Raw genomic sequence first — 19633 nt, 5'->3', positions numbered from 1 at the left:
CTGGGATTTAAAAAAAAAAAAAATTATTTAACTGCATATCTGTTACCTTTTAACAGGGCTCTCCTGGCCAGAAAGGACATCCTGGATTTCCTGGAGAAGAAGGAGGAGTTGTATGACTGACTCTATTATTTATGTTTTATATGTATTTTCTCAACATACACTGTTGTCATGTTTCAACTAATTGTGGTGTTGCAGGGAGAGAGGGGGCCAACAGGTTTAAATGGAACCCAAGGACATCCAGGTTGTCAGGGGAAAAGAGGTATAAAGGTAGGAGTGGTTCACCTCATACAACTATATATTAACAAATAAACCAAACTCATTTCTGCTTTTTTCTTCTACAGGGTGGCAGAGGCTACAGGGGTGATACAGTAAGTTCTGATGTGGTCTGTGGTTCAGGAGTGGCTTGATGCTAGTAATGCAACAGCTCTAGCTCATTTCCACAAGAGCCTCACTCTACTACTTGTGAAGCTCTCCCAAGTTCTTGAATTTGCATTGCTTGAAAATATTCTTTAGGCTGTGATCAGCCCTGTTTCCTGTTCTTGTCATATTTTTAAACATTTTTGCAAACATAAAAAAGAAAAACCAAATAAGCTTAAAATATTTAACTTTATATTTTATGAATCTAGACTATATGAGAGTTTGACTTTTTAAATTCAGTTGTAAAAAATAATTACTCATTAAAAAAAATTAAGATGCTCTGTATGTGTGCATTATGTATATTCATATTCATTTATAATTTCCATTACATGCTTACTGTTGATCAGGACAAAGTCTGGAAAAACTGTTTTGGACACATATTGATGTAAAGGCATCTTTTCCAAAGTAATATTTATTTAGATTTAATGATCATATTAATGGATCAAATCAAAGTAACATTTATATACATTTATACATGGGAAAGAATGCACATGTATTATTATCCAATATGTATTTCATTATGTAAAATAGCCACACAATAGCACTTTTTTCTGTTATATTTTTACAGGGTGAAGATGGAGAACATGGTTTGGATGGAGTAAATGGAGAACAGGTTAAATAATTTTTTTAAATAAACTAATAATTTTTTCTATTATAATCTATTTTTGTTAGTTTGGATGGCATATTTTGTATTATTATACCATTGTGGGGTTCAGATATTTTTCTCTGCCTTCTTTAGGGTGTGACTGGATTAGCAGGATACCCCGGAGAGCCAGGAGATCCAGGCAGCCCAGTAATAATTTTGCCTTGTGTTTTTCATTGTGGAATATATTCAAATTATAATGTGTCTATAGTTCTCATTCATCACTCTCTTTAGTGTGTAAAATTGTAGATCAAATGCTTTGGTTTAATTGTTCTGTTTGGTATTATTAAGGTTAGTTTGCTAAAGATACATATTGTGTTAAAGGGCAAGAAAGGTATCCAAGGAATTCTAGGTGTTCCAGGACAAAAAGGATTGAGAGGTGATCCGGTGAGTTGTTTTATGATGATGATTATTGCTGTTGTTGGCAAATGTGCCACATATGTATTTTTTTTTTTATTTCATTTATTTGGCTTAAAATATTTAAAAAATCTCTACTGTATACAGTGGTGTGAAAAACTATTTGCCCCCTTCCTGATTTCTTATTCTTTTGCATGTTTGTCACACAAGATGTTTCTGATCATCAAACAAATTTAACTATAAGTCAAAGATAACACAAGTAAACACAAAATGCAGTTTTTAAATGATGGTTTTTATTATTTAGGGAGAAAAAAATTCAAACCTACATGGCCCTGTGTGAAAAAGTAATTTCTCCCTGAACCTAATAACTGGTTGGGCCACCCTTAGAAGTAATAACTGCAATCAAGCGTTTGCGATAATTTCAAACGAGTCTTTTACAGCGCTCTGGAGGAATTTTGGCCCACTCATCTTTGCAGAATTGTTGTAATTCAGCTTTATTTGAGAGGTTTCTAGCATGAACCGCCTTTTTAAGGTCATGCCACAACATCTCAATAGGATTCCGTTCAGGACTTTGACTAGGCCACTCCAAAGTCTTCATTTTGTTTATCTTCAGCCATTCAGAGGTGGATTTGCTGGCGTGTTTATTGTCCTGCTGCAGCACGATAATGTGGGTCACTGTCCTGCTGCAGCACCCAAGATCGCTTCAGCTTGAGTTGACAAACAGATGGCCGGACATTCTCCTTCAGGATTTTTTGGTAGACAGTAGAATTCATGGTTCCATCTATCACAGCAAGCCTTCCAGGTCCTGAAGCAGCAAAACAACCCCAGACCATCACACTACCACCACCATATTTTACTGTTGGTATGATGTTATTTTTCTGAAATGCTGTGTTACTTCTACGCCAGATGTAACGGGACACGCACCTTCCAAAAAGTTCAACTTTTGTCTCGTCGGTCCACAAGGTATTTTCCCAAAAGTCTTGGCAATCATTGAGATGTTTTTTTAGCAAAATTGGGACGAGCCTTAATGTTCTTTTGCTTAAAAGTGGTTTGCACCTTGGAAATCTGCCATGCAGGCCGTTTTTGCCCAGTCTCTTTCTCATGGTGGAGTCGTGAACACTGACCTTAATTGAGGCAAGTGAAGCCTGCAGTTCTTTAGATGTTGTCCTGGGGTCTTTTGTGGCCTCTCGGATGAGTTGTCTCTGCGCTCTTGGGGTAATTTTGGTCGGCCGGCCACTCCTGGGAAGGTTCACCACTGTTCCATGTTTTTGCCATTTGTGGATAATGGCTCTCACTGTAGTTCGCTGGAGTCCTAAAGCTTTAGAAATGGCTTTATAACCTTTACCAGACTGATAGATCTCAATTACTTTTGTTCTCATTTGTTCCTGTATTTCTTTGGATCTTGGCATGATGTCTAGCTTTTGAGGTGCTTTTGGTCTACTTCTCTGTCAGGTAGCTCCTATTTAAGTGATTTCTTGATTGAAACAGGTGTGGCAGTAATCAGGCCTGGGGGTGACTACAGAAATTGAACTCAGGTGTGATAAACCACAGTTAAGTTATTTTTTAACAAGGGGAGCAATCACTTTTTCACACAGGGCCATGTAGAGTTGGAGTTTTTTTTCTCCCTAAATAATAAAAACCATCATTTAAAAACTGCATTTTGTGTTTACTTGTGTTATCTTTGACTAATAGTTAACGGTTTTTGATGAGCAGAAACATTTAAGTGTGACAAACATGCAAAAGAATAAGAAGTCAGGTAGGGGGCAAATAGTTTTTCACACCACTGTAAGTATTAAACTGAATTGCATATTGCTTTTATATTCTAAGGAATTACCAGAAAGGTCCCAAAAGAAAAAAACAACAGTCTTAAACATTTATGTTAAACATGCTTGGTTATGTACTGATATATTCTTTTATACAGTACCATGAAGTATTCCAAAACAAAATACTCATATTTTACTAATAATAATTCAGCTACATAATACCAGTCTTTCCCCTTTTTATCAATTGTCCCCACCATTAAAATTTATAGAGAACAAAAATACATAATGTTCATATAGATAGAAAAAAAAACATAAATCAACCAAAAGTTCCTGCTGTCAGATGAATCTCCTCTGCTAGCTGCAGACAAGTTATCCATTGATTTTTACAGATCAGATATTCCATTTACATTATGTTTACAGGAAAGACTACAGTGGCCTCCAAGCCACCTGGGTCCGGATTGTCATTCATTTTCATATAGACTACTTTAAATCATTTGCATCATTTAAATGTATATCACATTTTAGAAATAGAACATAAAAAACATGACAAAACAGATTCTTTTCTCAAAAGGGAAGGTGTTTATTGATGTTCAGCAGGAAACACAAATTTGTTTACCTCTGTGTATGTACAGGACAGTTAAACCAAGGAAGGTATCAAAGAAAAGAAAGAGCAAAAAGCATAAATAAATTAAGGCAAAATAGCAAAAATGTATAGCAAAAAAAAAGATGTGCAGCACAAAAAAATGTACTGTTTGAAACAGACAAGCTGAAACAGGAGTTCCAAGGGTTGTGGCAGAATTACCTCAGGTGTTAGTGCACAGGTACAGTTTCTTATTCCATTAATAGAAAAAAAGTTTGATGATGAAGTTTTGCCACAGAGCAAGGTGTGTGTTAAAGCTTTTCTCCTGGAATTCAGTTGTCTTATATCAAAATCCTTGTCATATTTGTTGCTTTTTTAGATGTCGGGGTTTATGGGGAAAAGTTTGAAGGCGTCTGTTATACAGTAAATGTAGAAATAAAATGAAGCTTCCGAGTGGCGCAGTGCTTGCCGTATCATCCGGTGTTCGATTCCCGGGTGATGCTGTAACCTCTCGCAGCCTGAGGCCTAGCTCACACAAGCGGATGGACCAGATAGTTCTCCGAGTGTGTTACGATGCCCCCAACGGTGCGTGAGTGAGCAGTTTGAAAATATGCAGTTGGAGTGGTACAGTAGTAGGAGCAACGTTGTCACATTTTATACAACCAAATTTTATCTTCTGGATGTGCAAAGGGAAAAGGAAAACCTTTGCAATACTATAAAACATATTGACGGCGTGCGCCTGTGATGGGCACGTGCTCCTCGCTCACTACAAAGCTCACTAGCTATGCGGCCTCCCCTTCTGCAGGTGCACGAAGGAGCGGGGTCGTGGAATAAGGCACGGCTGATGAGCTATCATCTGTAATGATCCTGGGCTTCTCCCCGTGCTATAGAACACAGTGGGGAGTGTAGCTCGGGGGCTGTTGGCATGTCTGTGTCATGCGGCGGACCTTAGTAGCGCGCTTGGGTCCCACAGGAGGGACAGAGAAGCCGCCTGGCGACGCAAGTGCATGCAAGCTTTGCAGGAGGGAGCCGCCTGTCAAAGGCTCGCAGGAGTGGCACGCGAGCAGGGCTGTGTAACGCCCCCATGGCCTTCAAAGAGGGAGCAGAATTCCTCCCTTTGATCGCCGCGAAGAGGACAGCCACGAGCTCACTGCCAGAACTCTTGCAGCTCTCATACTCTTACATGGAGCTGGATTTCATGACCCTGCTGCTGAGGTAGATAAGGCAGCTAGGGGCTCACGTTATGGCCCCTGTTCCCAGCCGGGGAAAGCCGCCCAACCGTCGAACGTTAAAGAGGACTCCCATCTGAGGCCGCGCCCACAGAGAAAGCTGGGAGTGGCCAGAGTGGCCATCCGCCGAGAGCAGAGTCAGCGCGAGCTGACGGAGGCAGGAGCTGCTGTCCACGTGGACCCATGCTACCACTCTGCCAGCTGCCCACTGCTCGCCAGCCTGTTCCCACATGCCAGCGGGGCACTGCCCACCAGACCTGCGTGTGCACATTCTATCCTTCCTTTTCTTTCCGTGCCCCCTTCTTTAAATAAAATACCCTTTTTTTTCCGTAAGACCTCGTCTCGTGTCCATGCTTTATGGTGCTGCCCGTGCAAAAAGAGTCGAACCCGTTACAATATATGACAACAAATTTGACAATTATAAGTGTTTTTTTCCAGACAAAAAAGCATTATGTACGTTTACTAAAGATAATTTTCTCTTATAATCTTTTCTTTTATGAAGGGTGTGTCAGGAATTGACAACAATGCACGTGGTCCAAAGGGTGAGATTGGAAACCCAGGCCAACCGGTATGCCTCTAATAATTATTTATTGTGTTTCAGTTTCAAGCTACTAAAGTTATAGGTAATGGTAAAATGCTGGTCATTACATAATAATTTACTCCCACTATTCTTCAATAACAGGGAGAGCCAGGGCCAGATGGAAGCCCAGGCAGACCTGGAGATAAAGGCAGTCCTGTATGTTTCTTCAGGCATTACAATACGCATGTTGTAATGAGTTTCAAATGAGTAACCTTTATTTATTTATTTATTTTTATCTATTACAGGGTCAAAAGGGAAGAAGAGGCATTGCTGGTTCAGTAGTATGTTGTATTTAGCACTAATCTATATAAATAAAAGGGTTTTGTCTGTACATTGGTCAGAGCTTGCTCTTTCAATGATATCTTGACTTTTCATACATTGGAGGAAATAGAATGTATGTCTAGACAGATTTTATCAGAATTTGGCAGTACTTTGGTTCGCCTAAAGTTGACCTAGTGTACTGAACAAGCATCAAATTCTGGGCGCTTCTTAAACTGACTATCAGACAGAATTTAATGAAATTTAATGGCAGTACTTAGGTATTTGCTTGAAGTTCAACCTGCACTATAAATTAAATTTTAATCTAAAAAAAATCTCACTATAAATTAAATGTTTAGTAAAAGTGAAGTTTTTAACAGTTATGTGCAAGATTACAGCGCTAAAGTGTAATTTAAAGACAAAACCTCATTTTTATCCAATGTACTTTTTTAAATTTTCTTTGATTTTTGATTTACTTTATCACCTATTCCTGAACCTATTACCTATTTTCCTCTTTTCTTCAGGGTAATAATGGATCTCCAGGAGAATTTGGAGTAATTGGAGCCCCTGGACCTTCAGGGCCACAGGTGCCATTTTCTTCTTCTTTCATGAGGATGATTTAAAACTTTACATATGGTTTAAATTAGCTTTCTGAGAGAATGCTTCAATAGGCCAATATTCTGAAATGGTAATTATTTAATCTCCTAAGACCCAGACTTTACTACCTTATAGTCAGGATGCCTTCGAAAAAACACCTAAATAACTGCTTAGGGTCAAAAAAGTAGAAACTAGTAGCAATGTCTAAATTTATTGTAGTGTAGATGGAGAAGATGTGTACCGAGTAGTGACACGTACAGTAGCAATACACCTGGCATTTAAATCCATTAATAATTATTTTTAGCAACTGTGTTATTTTAATTAATTTTGTGATGGATTTATCATTCTCCTCTTCCCCAGGGGCAAATCGGCCCTTCTGGTGCTCCAGGACAAAAGGGAATACTTGGTTTTCCAGGACCTCAGGTATACATCCAGATCAAAACTTTGGCCACATACAATACATTGATGTTTTTAAAGCAGTTTGCTTTTAATAATGTAAATAACTTTTCACTAGGGACCACCTGGTGCACAAGGAATCAAAGGATCCAAGGGAAGTGTAGGACCCAGGGGACACAAGGTATTTCTACAACATTTTCCATATGAAACAACATCACTTGTACAGCTTCTCTGCAGCACTTTGTCAATCGATGTACAAGTCTGTGTTCTTATATAGGGTCAGTCAGGGGAACCTGGAAATAAAGGAGAAGCTGGGCCAGAAGGATTCAGGGGCCCTCAAGTATGTGTGTTGTTATTTTGGGTCTTTTTAACTGTTTTTTTTTTTTGTTTTTTTTTCTGTTCTCCATCTCCTGTTGTCATTCTCTTTTTCACTCTTCAAATAAGGAATTATTTTCCTTACTCCTACTTTCTTTGTTGTGCCTTCACAACAGGGAAATGATGGTCCAGATGGATATGGATCACCAGGACATAAAGGACAGAAGGTTACACCACAGTGTCTACATAATTAATTAATATATCACAAATCAGTAGAAATTGATTTCATTATGGTACAGTACAGCTTGACTTTTTAAACAAAATGCTAATTTGCAATTTCTGCCTGCATACAGGGGGATCTTGGTTTTCCAGGATATCCTGGACTTCAGGTAAATTTTAGTTAACAAAATTTTATAGAGCAGAAAATAAAATACTTTTATAAAGATTGCATTTCTTACAGGCTTATGAAACATTTTCGTAATAAAAAAGCTATTTGAAAAATGTGCAAAGATGATATCAGCATTCAGCTTAAAGCAATAAATACTGAAATGATACCCTAGTACTAATGCAAACAGGGTAAGGTACTGTAACAATATTGTACATTCAAATGAATATAAATAACCCTGAAAAAAATACAACCTTTTTTGAGTTATGAGGAGGATTATTATAAATATTTGTATAATACTTATAAATAGCTTGCTTGCAGCGGTAGCCCAAGCCACACACCCTTGACTCACACAGTGGGGCAAAAACGTATTTGGTTAGCCACCAATTGTGCAAGTTCTCATACTTAAAAAGATGAGAGAGGCCTCTAAATTTTATCATAGGACTACCTCAACTACTGTACAGTATGAGGGACAAAATAAGAAAAAAAAAATCAGAAAATCACACTGTAGGTTTTTTAAAGAATTTACTTGCAAATTATGTTGGAAAATAGGTATTTGGTCATCTACAAACAAGCAAGATTTTTGGCTCTTACAGTCCTGTAACTTCTTCTTTAAGAGGCTCCTCTGTCCTCCACTCATTACATGTATTAATGGCATCTGTTATCAGTATAAAAGACACTTGTCCACAACCTTAAACAGTCACACTCCAAACTCAACTATGGCCAAAATCAATGAGCTGTCAAAGGACACCAGAAAGAGAGCTGGGACCAAAGTAACAAAGGCTAGCATCAGTAACAAACTGCGCCGCCAGGGACTCAAATCCTGCAGTGTGCTAAAGAGCATTTGGATGATCCAGAAGAGGATTTTGAGAAAGTCATATGGTCAGATTAAACCAAAATAGAACTTTTTGGTAAAAACTCAACTTGTCGTGTTTGGAGGAGAAAGAATGCTGAGTTGCATCCAAAGAACATCATACCTACTGTGAAGCATGGAGGTGGAAACATCTGTTCAACAAGCTGTTTTTTTGCAACGGGACCAGGATGACTGATCTGTGTAAAGGGAAGAATGAACAGGGCCATGTATCGTGAGATTCTAAGTAAAAACCTTCTTCCATCAGCATCAGGCATTGAAGATAAACCATGGCTGGGTCTTTCAGCATGACAATGATCCCAAACACACCACCTGGGCAACAAAGTCGTGGCTTCGTAAGAAGCATTTCAAGATCCTGGAGTGGCCTAGCCAGTCTCCAGATCTCAACCCCATGGAAAATCTTTGCAGAGTGGGTTGCCCAGCAACAGCCCCAAAACATCAACAGGAATGGGCCAAAATAACAGTAACAGTGTGCAATACTTCACAAGAAAACCTTGTGAAAACTTACAGAAAACGTTTGACCTCTGTCATTGCCAACAAAGGATATATAACAAAGTATTAAGATAGAATTTTGTTATTGACCAAATATAACTTATTTTCCACCATAATTTGAAAATATATATATTTTTAATCCTACAGTGTTATTTTCTAGATTTTTTTTTCTTATTTTGTCTCTCATAGTTGAGGTATACCTATTATGAAAATTACAGGCCTCTCTCATCTTTTAAAGTGGGAGAACTTGCACAATTGGTGGCTGACTAAATACATTTTTTGCCCCACTTTACTCTCTGAATCACAGGCAGTATACAGACTTATACCATTGTAATTTCTTGGTCAATAAATGAGCCATTTTTAGCCTTTTGCTCAGAAACAAATGGAATACCATTGCCCTCATATTCACATACAAGTTTTTTAAGGAATTGTATCTATATTATTATTTTTGTTTTAATATTTTTGTTTACTGGTGCATGACATGAACTAAAGTGGTAATACCAACAAAGCAATATGTAGCCTTGATGAACCAGCTAGCAGCTGTTGTCATACCACTGTTGCCCCACTGCCTGTTTATGGGCAAATACAGTACACAGGTTGTTTCCCTCCCACAAATATTTCTTTGAGGATGCCCAGCCTGGAGCTGGTCCAGGATAATCTTCATTATGTTGAGCTGCAATTGGTTGTCCTGGATCTGCTTGGCCTGATCAGACATAATTTGGATGAACTCATCCATGGATAGGAATAGTGTCCTGTCACTGAGAGGCTAGAGACAGATGCAAGCACAGATTATTTTAATTATAGTTATAAAGTACACACCTGAATAATGACTTGGACATGTAAAGCATAAACACAAGCATGAAGCAAATGTTGCATGGATGTAAAAACAGTTGGCAAACAGTTGGTAGTTCTATACAAACATTATATATATATTAGTGCTTATTGTGCCCGTTAGTGATGGGCATTGTGATGGGCATTGTAGTCCTGGGCTGCTATTCTCACTATCCTGACACCTTGCCATAAATAGTCACACAACTTGTGCATCATTGGAGGAGTTTTTTATTTGCCTTTCTGAAATAAAAGTAATCAGCTATGCATGGGAAACACTGGCCCGTTGCTCTGTAGAACACTGTCAAGCAATTAGAATGAAGGTTTTTATTGCTATTTATTGTAAGTTTAAGGAAAATTTGGAATATTAACTGCTTCATTATACCTGCACAAGCACTCAGCCAAAACTACTGTATATGATTTACTGGACACTTTGTGTACTGTACTGTACTAAACTTTTTCAACCTCAGCCAATATTCCTGAAGTGCACTACAGTTACCAGAGATAGCTGGTGTGTACATAAAACACGAGATAATATAAATCCAGTTCTAAGGAAGATCAGTGAGAATATTAATATTAATTCTATAATTTTGTGCTTAGGGGGAAAGTGGAGATATTGGCCGAGAAGGAAATAATGGTCCTAAAGGCAGAAGTGGAAGAGGAGTAAGATTCATTGTCATTAATGGTCCATAACTAATAACAGTTCCTTTCTTTTACTGCTCACTTTGTTCATTGTTGACCTGATTGTATTACAGGGAAATGCAGGCAGGCCAGGAGCTCCAGGTGATCATGGAACCATAGGGCCACCTGGACAAAGGGTTTGTAAGCTTTAAATAATATTATTTATGACATTTATTAACTAATAATTTGCTTCATATTCCATATATTTTTATTTAAAGGGCTCTAAAGGACCACCAGGAATCTCAGAAAAGTCTGTAAGTGTTTATTATTTTTTTTGCTTTTTACTTCTCAGTTTCTTTCTACTGTGTATAACAATTGCCTTGTATTCTTTTAGACTTGTCAACTGATTAGCTACGTACAACAAAACTGTGGTAAAGTTTTATAATACTCTACTCTGATTTACTAGGTCCTTGAAAATAATAGTTAAATTTCTTTTTAATTATATTCCTTTAAATTATATAATTCCTACATAAATTATTATTTAACCTGTATTTTATATTTTACTCCCACAGCCTGCTGTAAAGGTAGGTCTCTTACTTTTTTTGCCACGCAACATACCATTAATAAGGACGATAATGATTCATTGATTAACATGAATACAACAGCAATTAACATGAGCACATTTCTCTATTTTTTGGCATGTCTTCCTCTTTAGATAAAGCAGTTTGCCCTGTGTACCCCACTGAATTGGTGATTGGTTTGGACGTGTCTGAAGACATGACATCTCAGTTATTTGAGAGAATGCGCTCAACTCTTTTTTCTCTGCTGGACACCATTGATATCGCTGAAAGCAACTGTCCCACAGGGACACGAGTGGCTGTAGTGTCCTACAGTTCTAACACTAAGTACCTCATCCGTTTTTCTGACTATCGTCGTAAGAAGGACTTGTTGGAAGCTGTAAAGAACATCCCTCTGACACGTACATCCAACAGACGCAACATTGGTGCAGCCATGCGCTTTGTGGGGAGAAATGTCTTCAAACGTATTCGTCAGGGTGTCCTGATCAGAAAGGTGGCAATCTTTTTCTCTGGTGGACAGTCCCAGGATGTGACCTCCATTACCACAGCTGTTCTAGAATACAAGGCTCTGGATATAAACCTTGGTGTTATTGGTTTTGGAGATACTCCTAATGTTCAACGTGCTTTTCAGGTAATATAAAATGGTAACAGTGGTATCTGAAGCAATTATAATCAGGTTGATTAGTGTGATGCACTTTTATGGCTTTTATATACTTTTCTTTCCTTGTGTATTATAAACAAAAAGGCTGATGAGACAGGAAGCTTCATTAATGTCCGGGAGAGATCAGAGGCTCAGGGTGCAGCACTTGAGAGGATCCAGCGATGTATCATCTGCTTTGGTAATATGTAAAATAAGCTGATGGTGATCTGAATAATGCATTTCTTGTGATTTATTTTAATAAAAAGTAAAAAGAAAGCTGAATTATTTCAGCATTAGAATTATTAACAGAATATTATTTTATCTGCTGTCTTTTCAGATCCTTGCAATCCAGCTAGAGATTGTCCGCAAACCACCACAGTGTCCACTCCAAAGGAGGTAGACGTGGATCTGGCAATGTTGGTGGATGGTTCCCGGAGCATCCAGGCTGATCAGTATCAGGGAGTGAAGGAGGTGTTACGCACTGTGTTGGACCAGCTTGTAGTGAGTGGTCAGCCCAGTAAAGTTGACACACAGGCACGAGTGGCACTTTATCAGCAGAGTTCATCATACAGTGAAGCCCAGGCTCCAGTCAAGCAGATCTTCACTTTCCAGCAGTTCAAAGACCGCAACCAGATGAAGCAGAGCATCTCTGTAAATCTACAGCAGACTGGTGGCTACTCCAGGCTGGGTCACGCTGTGGAATTTGTAGTCATGCAGAATCTCCTCACTGCTTCCAAGCCACGAAAAAACAAGATGGTGCTGCTGATAGTTGGAGGGGAGACAGAATATTCTGATCGAGCAAAACTGGACTTTATCTCTATGATGGCTAAGTGTCAGGGTGTGGTGCTTCTCACTCTAACAGTCGGGGATCATTTTAACTACACCCAGGTAGAGGAGCTTGCCAGCTTTCCTCAAGAGCAGCACATAGTTCACTTGGGCCATGTAAAAAAAGGAGAGCAGGAGTACTCACAGCGCTTTATAAGGACTTTCCTACACATTTTGAGCCGTAAGGAAATGTTTGTTTATTTATTAAAAAAAATCTTAAATATATGCATATCATTACAAGAGTGCTTTTTATCCTCTTTTGTTTGATGTTCTCAGGTATTGTATTATTGTTAGGTTGAGTTGTGTTTTCTCTTTGTGAATGCAGGAAAAATAAATACCTACCCTTCTCCGCTGCTCAGACAACAGTGTGAGAGATTTCAGCAGCAGCAAAGTCAAGGTCAAATTACCCGTGTTATCTTTGAGGCTGCTAAGAGACCTTCTGTTGAAAGGTAATTGTACAGATCTCCTGCCTATCATATCACATTTTAATTAGGAAAAAATGCATTTTGATAATAGGTCAAAATTATAGTTATAGACTATGCAGTTGAGAAAAATGTCAAAAACAATACAAGGCTTATTGTATATCTAATCTATAATATTTTCAACAGCTCTAATTACATTGTTTTACCATTTAAGTGTCATTGTATTATGAGTGTGTTACAAATTAGATTAGTAAACTAATAGATTAATAAAGCATGTGTTTGGGTTATCCAAAAAGCATGTGTAGGTTATGAGTATACTGTTTTGTTTTGTTTTACCTACTTCCCTGTGTAATCAGGACATGTTAATTTTGTATTCACATACAGTGTAGGCTTTTTTGTGAACTCATCTCAAGTTAAGAAAAAAATGCAAGACATCCTTTCCAGGATATCATAAATATTTGTCTCACTGCTAGGATGTCATAGTGCAGGAAATGTGTAATGGGTTTAGTGTTGTGAAAGAAAATTTAATTTCTACATGCCAGTTAAACAGGAAAATGTTTTTTTATTTATTTAAAGTGTCAAAATGGTTGAACATGCATCACTGACTAAGCCCCAAAAAAAAAGCCAGCAATAAATAGTTAAAAAATATTAATGTTTACAATTACAATTCTCCTATCATTAACACTAAAGTTAAACTTACTGAATAAATGCCAGTTACAAAAAACTGCATGCATAACGTCAGACATGTTAACATTTTCACATATTTAGCTTTAGAATGTCAGCTACATTAATTTCTGGGTGCTAATCCCAGATAGCACACTGCTGAAGGGCCAACGTTGAGCAGTGCACATTGGACCAGTGTTGGCATTAGTGGTTGGCTCAATGTTATTTTGTTCATTGGCCCAACATAGGCTCATTGGTGGGGTCAAAGATAGGTTGGCCCAATATTGGCACAACCTTGGTTCAGTAGATAATGGCAAAGTTAAAAATTGGAAATTAAATAAGACTCATCGTCGCCAATAAGAAGAAAACATTTATATTTCCAGAATATTTTTATCAATTTTATTTATGATTACAAACTAGGAAAATATATGTAACCATTATGATGATAAACTACAAAATAAACACCTAGTACAACCACTTTTTCTCTCAGCAAGCTGGATAAAAATAAATGCATACAAACAAAGTATCCATTGCCTCAGACATTTCTTTTATATCAGTTGGCTCTGCATCTTTCTCATCAACGCCTTCATTCACCTCGGTACTTTTACCATCAGCTTGGTCACTGTAGCTCAGCTGTTCTTTACCATCATCTTCATCATTACAGAATCTTTGGAGAACTGTGACTCTAGTCTGTGTAAATACATTTATAATTTGAGCATTGAACATTAAAATGTACGTGAAAATATGTTCTTCAAAATATTCCTTTTCAACCAGCAAAATGATGAGAAAAACAAACATTTTCCACATATGGCTCTACTCAGTTGAACAACAGTTCCAGTACTTTAGAACACATATCACAGGTCCAGATGAAACAAAACAAACAGCAATTTAAACAGTAAATAATTTGTCAAATTGTCAAATGATATGTTTTACATGCCAACTTCCTCTGTACATATATTTGATAACTGCATAAACATACAAAAATGCAGTGCCCTAAAGCAAAACAATATGTCCTGTATATTAGCCCTTTAACGTTTCTGCCGCTTAATATGGTAACAATCTCTATGATTCTAACCTCGCTATGGATCCGTATGCTGCTGCATTCACTGGCAACAGGTCGATTAGCCTAGCATAATAGTGCATAGCTAACCATCTGTCCCACAACATTACAGCAAAACTACTTAACTGCGCGCTTTTCATGTTACCACCACAAATTCTCAACACTCATGTCTTACTCAAGGGTATTTACATCTCATTTGAAGGAATATTAACCCACCAGGGGTCTGTTCTTCGTACGTCGCTTGACACATCCGAGATGAATTGACACATCTAAGATGAGATCATCGTGCTAATTACGATCTGGCTAATTCGGTTCTTCGAGCTCACCTGTTGTTGATGATTAGTATAACTGGATTGAGTTGTCTAGGATTATTGCGCGCTCGTGCGTTGGTTTAAAAGGCGATATGCATCGACAGTAGAAACACTGATCACAAGCCCGCCGATTGGTTGACGAAATGGAAAAAGAGCGGCTTAATTTTTTTTGTAACACGTGGTATGCGCTGAAATGCCCCCCTGCCATGGATTGCCCCCCCTACATAATCACTATCAAATATTATATTAGAACATAAATTCATAAGTTAATGGTTTACAAATTACAAATTACATGAGACAATAAAATAAAATAAGCAATATGAAAATAAATATGTTGTACATGAAAAAATAGAAATATTATGTATACTTTTATATTTTTTATTTTATAATAAAATTAGTTTCGTATAAATTATTAAATTATTTATTTTTAATATATATAAATATTTATTTACATATTTTTATGACAAACCCCTGAAAAATAAATGTTACAAAATAAACATTATACAAGAGTTTGTAATAATGGTCTCGACGGCTGTCTCATGCCTAGGGTTTATTATAAAAGTAATATCATATTTGATAATACTAAACTTATGAATTTATGTTCATATATAATATTTGATAGCGATTATGTGTGTGTGTGTGTGTGTGTGTGTGTGTGTGTGTGTGTGAGTGGGGGGGCCATATTGTCTTTTGGTACTGTAGCATAGTGTTTGAGATTAACAGACGCTAATGTGCATAAGCGTTTATTTGTGTTTCTCAGTCTCTTTCTCTTAATGCACTGCATTATCTTACAAATTATTTAGTCATAGTGGATCACTAAATATTAATACCTTCATTCATTCATTCTGTAGGCAATATTTAGCGGACAGAATTACACTTACAAATAGCTAGCAATCCTCAAAAAAACCAATGTACATGTTGTTCACATGTGGAATGTAGTGATATGTTTTACCTTTATAAGTGTGGGGTAATACAGATATGACAGGTGGGGCGCAATGAACGGGAGGGAATTAGTGGAAAATAATAGGAAAGTACCTATTCTAATTCATAATTTCAAAATTATTGATTTATTTAATCTTTATTTTCTTTATCAGACACTCGAAACTAATAATGACACACAAAGAAATGGATCATTAATACAAGTAAATTAAAATAACATCAGAGAAAAAGTGGAACCATAGTGCAACAATAACGGTTTAATGTCGGCATGTTAATTACAGAGGAACAATATATAAGGAAACATTCGGTATTATATATGTCAATTCATTTATTCCAATGTGTATGCTGATGTTTCTGTATTTTTGTTAAATATACAAAAATACACACGCGGACACAAACAGGTGTTATGCGCTAAAATGCCCCCGTGCCACGGATTGCCCCCCTGCATAATCTCTATCAAATATTATATTTGGACATACATTCAAAGGTTTATTATTATCGAATATATTATTACTATTATAATTAACCCTAGGCACGTGACAGCCGTCGAGACGATTAATACAAATCCCCAAAAATGATTATTTTATGGCACATTTATTTTGCAGGGGTTTGTCAATGTACAAATAACAAATTATTTATCACAAATTACACTAAATAAATATTGTTTGTGGTGAAAAATTACAGGAAACGATTTTTATTATGAAATAAGCAATATAAAAATATACATGTGGTATATAAATATATATATTTTTTCCCCTGTACAACCTTTTTTTATATTGCTTATTTTATAATAAAATTCATTTGTTATAATTTGTAATTTGTAAACCATAAACCTATGAATTTAGGTGGGCAATCCGTGGCCTAGGTCGGGGGCATTTTAGACCATAACACAGTAGCATATTGTATGTAGTGAGCATAATAACATCAATGGATACATTTGTTACATGGACCACAAATAAGCAGGTGATTCAGCACTATCAATTCAGACTGATCTAGATGTAAAGCTTACTTGTCAAGATATACATTACTGCACAGTAAAATTCTTTCTTCACATATCCCAGGGTAACTAGAGTCAGAGCGCAGGGTCAGCCATTATAGAGCAGATTGCATTATGGGCCTTGCTCAAGGGTCCAACAAAGGCAACCTGGTGGAAATGGGGCTCAAACCGCTAACCTTTCAATCAGTAGCTCACAGTCCTGTGAGCTACCACAGCCCTTGTTGATGCAATTACTAAGACTTAAAATAGATTATATAATGTTATCAGATGTGTTTTCTTCCTGAAAGTTCTTCTGTGACTGGTTTTTAATGTTGTTTTTAGAAGGCAGCTGCTGTCCCCCTTTTCCTATTTTCACATTTTAGTATGAAAATGATAAAACAATCCAATTTACCCTCCATTTTCAGCACTTGTGGAATGTCTCTTGTTTAATCAGGTTACTTCGTTCAGAACTAAGTGTTGTATGATTGTACATGAAAAAGTTAAGCATTTATATATTATATATGTGTATAACACACTGCCATATGGATCATCAGGATTGTTTACATCTGCTTTTCAAATTAGGAGAATGTGTAATAAAAAAACAACTTGTTTAAAAGAAGTACTTTTTTCTCAGAATTCCTCTAACAGAATCTACTTACACGGAGTATACAGAGACAGAAGAAGTGGAAAAGGAATTAGACAAAGAGTTTGCTGAACCGACAGTGACACTAAGGGGGGCCGAGTATGAATATGGGCATGTGCTGAACTCAGAACCGGGAGATTCAAATGGTAAAGCAGATTTTGCTTTGTAGTAAAATTTAAAAACATCTGTTATGACAGTAGCAACCCAAGCCATATGAATTGTTAGAGGTTATCTCTAAGCTATGCTTATAATGATTATGATAACAATAACATAATATAAAAAGATTAAACATTTGTTAGACATTTGTTAATGATACATAGTGAGTAGTGCAAATGTAGCATGTGTAGTGTGATGCCTACAGTATGTCCTGCATGCACCATGCATGTTTTTGTACTGATTTGCTTCTACAGTAGTTTAGTGTTTACTGCAAATGGACAGTGGATTGCAGAATATGTGCAAAGGTAGTACTATAAAAAAAAATCTGTTGCATGCTCACACTTCTGGTATGGTGGTTGTGGTGAAAACAGCAACAGATTTAGCACAAAAACTGAATGCTACATAACGTGTCTTCAAGAACAGTAAATAATCTGTGTCCATACACCCTTCAGGAGTTTGGTTACAAACTATTCCTAAAGTATTCTTGTTAATATCTCTCTCTCTCTCTCTCTCTCTCTCTCTCTATAGTTACAGATGTGTGCCACCTGAAAAAGGATGAAGGGACCTGCAGCAATTATGTGCCCAAATGGTTCTATGATCAAGAGCAAAATAAATGCTCTCATTTTTGGTATGGAGGATGTGGTGGGAACCTTAATAGATTTGACAGTAAGAAGGAATGTGAAACCCGCTGCATGGCACTTCATACACTACAGTGACTTTTACAAATTACTGATAATCCTTACTGCAAGTTATCCTCACACTTTTTCCTCAGTTTTTATAGGAAATGATGGTACACTAGGATATAAACCTACAACAAGCATTTACACATTTCAAATTCTACTGATGGTGGCATGTTCATACAGGTAGCTGCTGCTTAGAAACACTTTTAACACTTTCTCTCTGTAGCTTTATAAATGAAATGTGATTCACTAGAATCAATATTTCAATTCATGATGGAAAAAAATAAATCTAAAGGTGCTCATGTCATAGTGGAGCAATAAAGGCGAAACAATAACTTTTCTCTGTAGTTATGATTCTCTATTTTCTGCCTATATTTGTAATTATTGACATATTTCACACATTGTAAAACCATATTTACCACTCATCTTCATATCATAATACTAATAACCAATATCAGCCCTTATCAGTATAATTATTTACCTACATTAAAACAGCTAATAGCACTAACTATGATTAGTGTTCTCACTTCCTGACGTTCATGGTGTTGTCTTTAGAAGGTGATTACGAACCTTTGGGTTATCTGGAAGGTGGCAGTGACAGTTAAAAAGAGTTAATGCAGTTTCTCAACAGGTCATTCACTTATTCATTTATTCATCAGTAACTGCTTTATTCTAATCAGAATTGTGGTACAAGTTGGTGATACCAGAAAAATACCACATACACATACATATTCAGGAATATAACCAGAGAACCTGGAGATGTGAGGCTACCACATTATGCCATCATTTATTTGGAACAATTATGCCAAGTCTCACTAGGTAAATTGGCTTCGGTAAATCTGCCTCTAGGTATAAATAAGTGTGTGTGTGTGTGTGTGTGTGTGTGTGTGTGTGCATAGGGTCCTGTAATAGACTGGTGTCTCATTGGGGTGTCTCCATCTTGCACCCAGTGTTCCCATTGTAAGCAGTGGATCCAACACAAGGATAAAGCATTTTCTAAAGATAAATGATTATTTTTTGGTAGACTGTGTGGTTGCATTTATGTAATGATTGATGGAAACTGTCTGTTACAGGTTGTTAAATTGAGTGTGAAGAAATTAAAAAATTCTACCGTATATTGAGCCCGCAATTGTTTTTTTTATTATTTATATTTGTTTATCATTTATTTATTTTTTTTGCTACTTTCGCATTACTACACAATACAGTAATTGCACACTTCCTGACAATCTTTTTTTTGCTAAATTTTTTATTTAAACTCTCCATGCATTAAATTTACTAGGAACACACAAATCAGTGTTATATAGTATATCTGAATTTTTCTTTAAAGCTGGATCAAATATGGAGATATATTGTCATTGCTTATGGCATACTGTATGGTAAAGTTAATAGTGCGTAAAGTTTTTTTTAG

The 19633-nt window shown here is 36.8% G+C and overlaps 1 protein-coding gene across 1 annotated transcript in view; it reads left to right on the top strand.

Annotated features, from left to right (window-relative positions):
• LOC128520229 (collagen alpha-6(VI) chain-like) overlaps positions 1–19340 on the top strand; it is a 39102-nt gene extending 19762 nt beyond the window's left edge. Inside the window, exons 15-40 of the mRNA XM_053494375.1 lie at positions 57–110; positions 196–267; positions 342–368; positions 986–1030; positions 1157–1210; positions 1385–1447; positions 5492–5557; positions 5672–5725; positions 5815–5850; positions 6352–6414; positions 6785–6847; positions 6939–7001; positions 7098–7160; positions 7312–7362; positions 7489–7524; positions 10312–10374; positions 10467–10529; positions 10611–10646; positions 10727–10763; positions 10905–10916; positions 11048–11541; positions 11656–11749; positions 11888–12556; positions 12701–12824; positions 17381–17535; positions 18074–19340. Coding sequence (XP_053350350.1) covers positions 57–110; positions 196–267; positions 342–368; positions 986–1030; positions 1157–1210; positions 1385–1447; positions 5492–5557; positions 5672–5725; positions 5815–5850; positions 6352–6414; positions 6785–6847; positions 6939–7001; positions 7098–7160; positions 7312–7362; positions 7489–7524; positions 10312–10374; positions 10467–10529; positions 10611–10646; positions 10727–10763; positions 10905–10916; positions 11048–11541; positions 11656–11749; positions 11888–12556; positions 12701–12824; positions 17381–17535; positions 18074–18261 — 2745 coding nt within the window. The 3' untranslated portion in view covers positions 18262–19340. The remainder of the gene's footprint in view (positions 1–56; positions 111–195; positions 268–341; positions 369–985; positions 1031–1156; positions 1211–1384; positions 1448–5491; positions 5558–5671; positions 5726–5814; positions 5851–6351; positions 6415–6784; positions 6848–6938; positions 7002–7097; positions 7161–7311; positions 7363–7488; positions 7525–10311; positions 10375–10466; positions 10530–10610; positions 10647–10726; positions 10764–10904; positions 10917–11047; positions 11542–11655; positions 11750–11887; positions 12557–12700; positions 12825–17380; positions 17536–18073) is intronic.
• The last annotated feature ends 293 nt before the right edge of the window (positions 19341–19633 follow it).

The sequence above is a fragment of the Clarias gariepinus genome, chromosome 4 (genome assembly GCF_024256425.1).
Source record: "Clarias gariepinus isolate MV-2021 ecotype Netherlands chromosome 4, CGAR_prim_01v2, whole genome shotgun sequence".
In the NCBI taxonomy this organism is placed as follows: domain Eukaryota; kingdom Metazoa; phylum Chordata; class Actinopteri; order Siluriformes; family Clariidae; genus Clarias; species Clarias gariepinus.
The sequence above is the reverse complement of the archived record's forward strand: the minus strand, read 5'-3'. Positions and strand labels throughout refer to the sequence as shown.